At 43.6% G+C, this 2,883-nt stretch overlaps 1 protein-coding gene across 1 annotated transcript in view; it reads right to left on the bottom strand.

Moving 5' to 3' along the window:
* Positions 1-354: 354 nt before the first annotated feature.
* Positions 355-2,883, bottom strand: part of cbfa2t3 (CBFA2/RUNX1 partner transcriptional co-repressor 3) — an 83,781-nt gene continuing 81,252 nt past the window's right edge. Inside the window, exon 13 of the mRNA XM_036584421.1 lies at positions 355-729. Coding sequence (XP_036440314.1) covers positions 355-729 — 375 coding nt within the window. The remainder of the gene's footprint in view (positions 730-2,883) is intronic.

The raw sequence follows: 2,883 nt of genomic DNA on the forward strand, positions 1-2,883 counted from the left end.
AAGACATGCTTTATAATAAATTCTGCGCATTCTCTGGCGCATTCTCAGTGGCCTTCGGTAACATAAACCCTTTCTAATATTGTGTATATTTGTAGACAGCTGGGAGACCAAGAGCTGTTTTCCTTTTTGCCCCCTTCTACAGTCTTTCATTCCAGAGGTTGACGCTTCAGTTAGCTAGGGAGCTAAATATTACGCTGTCCGGTCCTGTGGGCTTGTAAACAGGGTAAACGCGTGTGTAAGTGATGGTGGAGATACTTTTGCCAGCTCGTGTTTTGGAGCAGAGAGGGTGCAGAAGAAGCAGCAGCAGCAGCAGCAGGTATGTGTGTGGGTCACGGGGGGGTCAGAGGTAAAGAATCAGCGCGACGAGGAGTCCAGCAGGGCCGGCGTGGCGGGGGTCGTGGAGCGCGAGGCACTGCTGGAGCTGGAGCTGGCGTCCTTTGGGCTGTTGGCTGCTCCGGCCAGGCTCAGGGGTCCGGAGGGGTTGCTTTCGGAGTGCGTGGGTGGGATGCTGGCGGACGAGGAAGAAGAGGAAGTGGATGTGGAGGAAGAGGAAGGCGTCCCTGCCCCCAGAGGGACGCCGCTGCTGCTCCCAGGCAGACCCTGCAGACCCTGGCCGCACACGTGGTGGTGCTTCTCCCAGTCCTTGTGCTGGCAGAAAGAGCCGCAGTAGCGCGCCGTGTTGCAGCCGCTGCAGGTTTCGCTGGCTTTGCGGCCGCAGTTCCAGCAGCTCTGCAATATAGAGGAGACGAGTGCCTTAGCAGTGTGCACATTTTACACCAAAATAACCCTATCAAACCCAACGTTATGACTTCGTCAGGGTGGCCTCTTTCTGCAGGCCCCCTAGTGGCCATCTGACCCTTGACTCAGATATTTTTTATTTTATTTTAATTAATGCAATAATGAAATATGTAAATCAATCGTTTCCTTAAAACTTAGTTGTTATCTAATTTACAAGGACGCTGTTGTCTGTGTGTATGTGTGTGTGAGACGCTCTGTGTTGAGCTGCTACTGAGCAATGAGGGGCAAAAAGAGAGAGATGAGAACCCTCTGCTGTGAAAACAGTTCACACCTCTCCACAAATAGATAAAACGGACACCTACAGCTTTCCACATATCAAACAATGCTGTTGAACTGCTACTATTTAAAAATAAAATTAAAACACAGTGAAAACACACTTATAAGTGAATGTGTTTATATGCACTCAATAATCCGATCGTGATCAGATTTCTGCAGTTATCTAATTATTCAAATGGTCATGTAAACAGCACACTCTGATTTCTTAGATCAGAGTAAGGTCTAGAAATCTGATTAAGAAATCCGATAAAGAGGCTGGATTTTAATTCAGTAATCAGATTTCTCAGTGCATGTGAACTCTTACTCTGATTTCTTTCAGATTTCTCAGTCTGCCCATGTGCGAAACAGACGCCGGAAATAACTGAGCAGTGTTGCCACGAGACGGCAGCAAAACAGTTTTGGAGTGACAGTGAAACCAAACACATGCTTGACAAAATATACATACATACATCATCTAAACCGCTTATCCTTCTGGGTCGCGGTGGGGTGCTGGAGCCTACCCCAGCTGTCATTGGGCGGAAGGCAGGATACACCCTGGACAGGTCGCCAGTCCATCGCAGGGTGCTCGACAAAATGAAGGATTTAAATATTCTTCGTCTTCTAGATGTATGTTCATATTTTCAGGTAAAGTGCCGCTGTGTTTTAAAATAAAAGCTGTGGAATAAAGTTTGAGTTTTGCTTTACGTTTACATCACGTCTTCTTCTGTGAGTTTATTGGCTGGTTAGAAAGCAGAAATCTGATTACTGCCTGACTCATGTAGACCTGGAGTTTACCATTATCTGATTACTCAAGTGCATGTAAAGGTGCTGATCAGATTACTGACAACATCTGATTTTCTGCGGTTATCAGATTATTAAGTGCACGTAAACACACTCAATGTCGACTTCCAAAGACGAAAATCTAGTTAGCTTCCCATTTTGTTAATCGTACACATTTCCGTCACATAGATGTTATTGAAAAAATATAACTTCAGTTCAACTGAGGGACGTCCAGAAGTGTGCGGAGCATTTTACAGCTACTGTGAAAAAGGCTTAACTCATTAAAATCTGCTCCCAGAGTAGTTGGTGAGCGAACATGTCCACATTGGTTTTTCTGTGTGCTGCCCTGTTTCCTATCACTGTGTAAAAGAAGCTCCATGCTGTCTTTATTACCTTTAACATGTACTGCACTTGAAGTCGTTCAGCCAAGACAGGATATTTGATCCTTTAGTGTTAACTAAAGGACAAGCTGACACTTTTATTCATATTTATAGATAGCAGTACGTCATTCAGCATCAGAAACCACGTAAGCAAGTATGATGCTTGATTTAGGCATGCAGTTAGCACTATGCTAACTGGTGGGGCGTAAACAGAGGTGGGCAGTATGATATTTATTATTATGGTGATAAAATGACCAAAATGCTTTTTTGATCATATCTTGGATATCAGATGTACTCACAGGACATTAACCAACTGTGTGTTTCATTACAAAGAGAGATTAGTTAGGCTTGATTAATTGGATTTAGTGTAGATTCTATTCGTATTTCTAGTTGACAGTATTTTTAAATCTGGCACGACTGGGCCTTTTTTGTCTGTTCCAACTGATCGGATCTCAGAAAAATGAAATATTGTGATATTTATAGCATGTATCCTGCCTTGAAGTATTATAATGTTTTTGCCATATAATCCAGTTCAGGTATAAACATTCATTATTTGTTCACTATATTAGCCTCGTAGCTCCGGTGCAAAACTAAACAAGCAAACTTTAGATACCAATCATGACTTGGCTGACTGACCACATTTGGGGTGAGGGGAAAAATCTGTAAACGT

This window comes from Colossoma macropomum, unplaced genomic scaffold, assembly GCF_904425465.1.
Source record: "Colossoma macropomum unplaced genomic scaffold, Colossoma_macropomum, whole genome shotgun sequence".
In the NCBI taxonomy this organism is placed as follows: domain Eukaryota; kingdom Metazoa; phylum Chordata; class Actinopteri; order Characiformes; family Serrasalmidae; genus Colossoma; species Colossoma macropomum.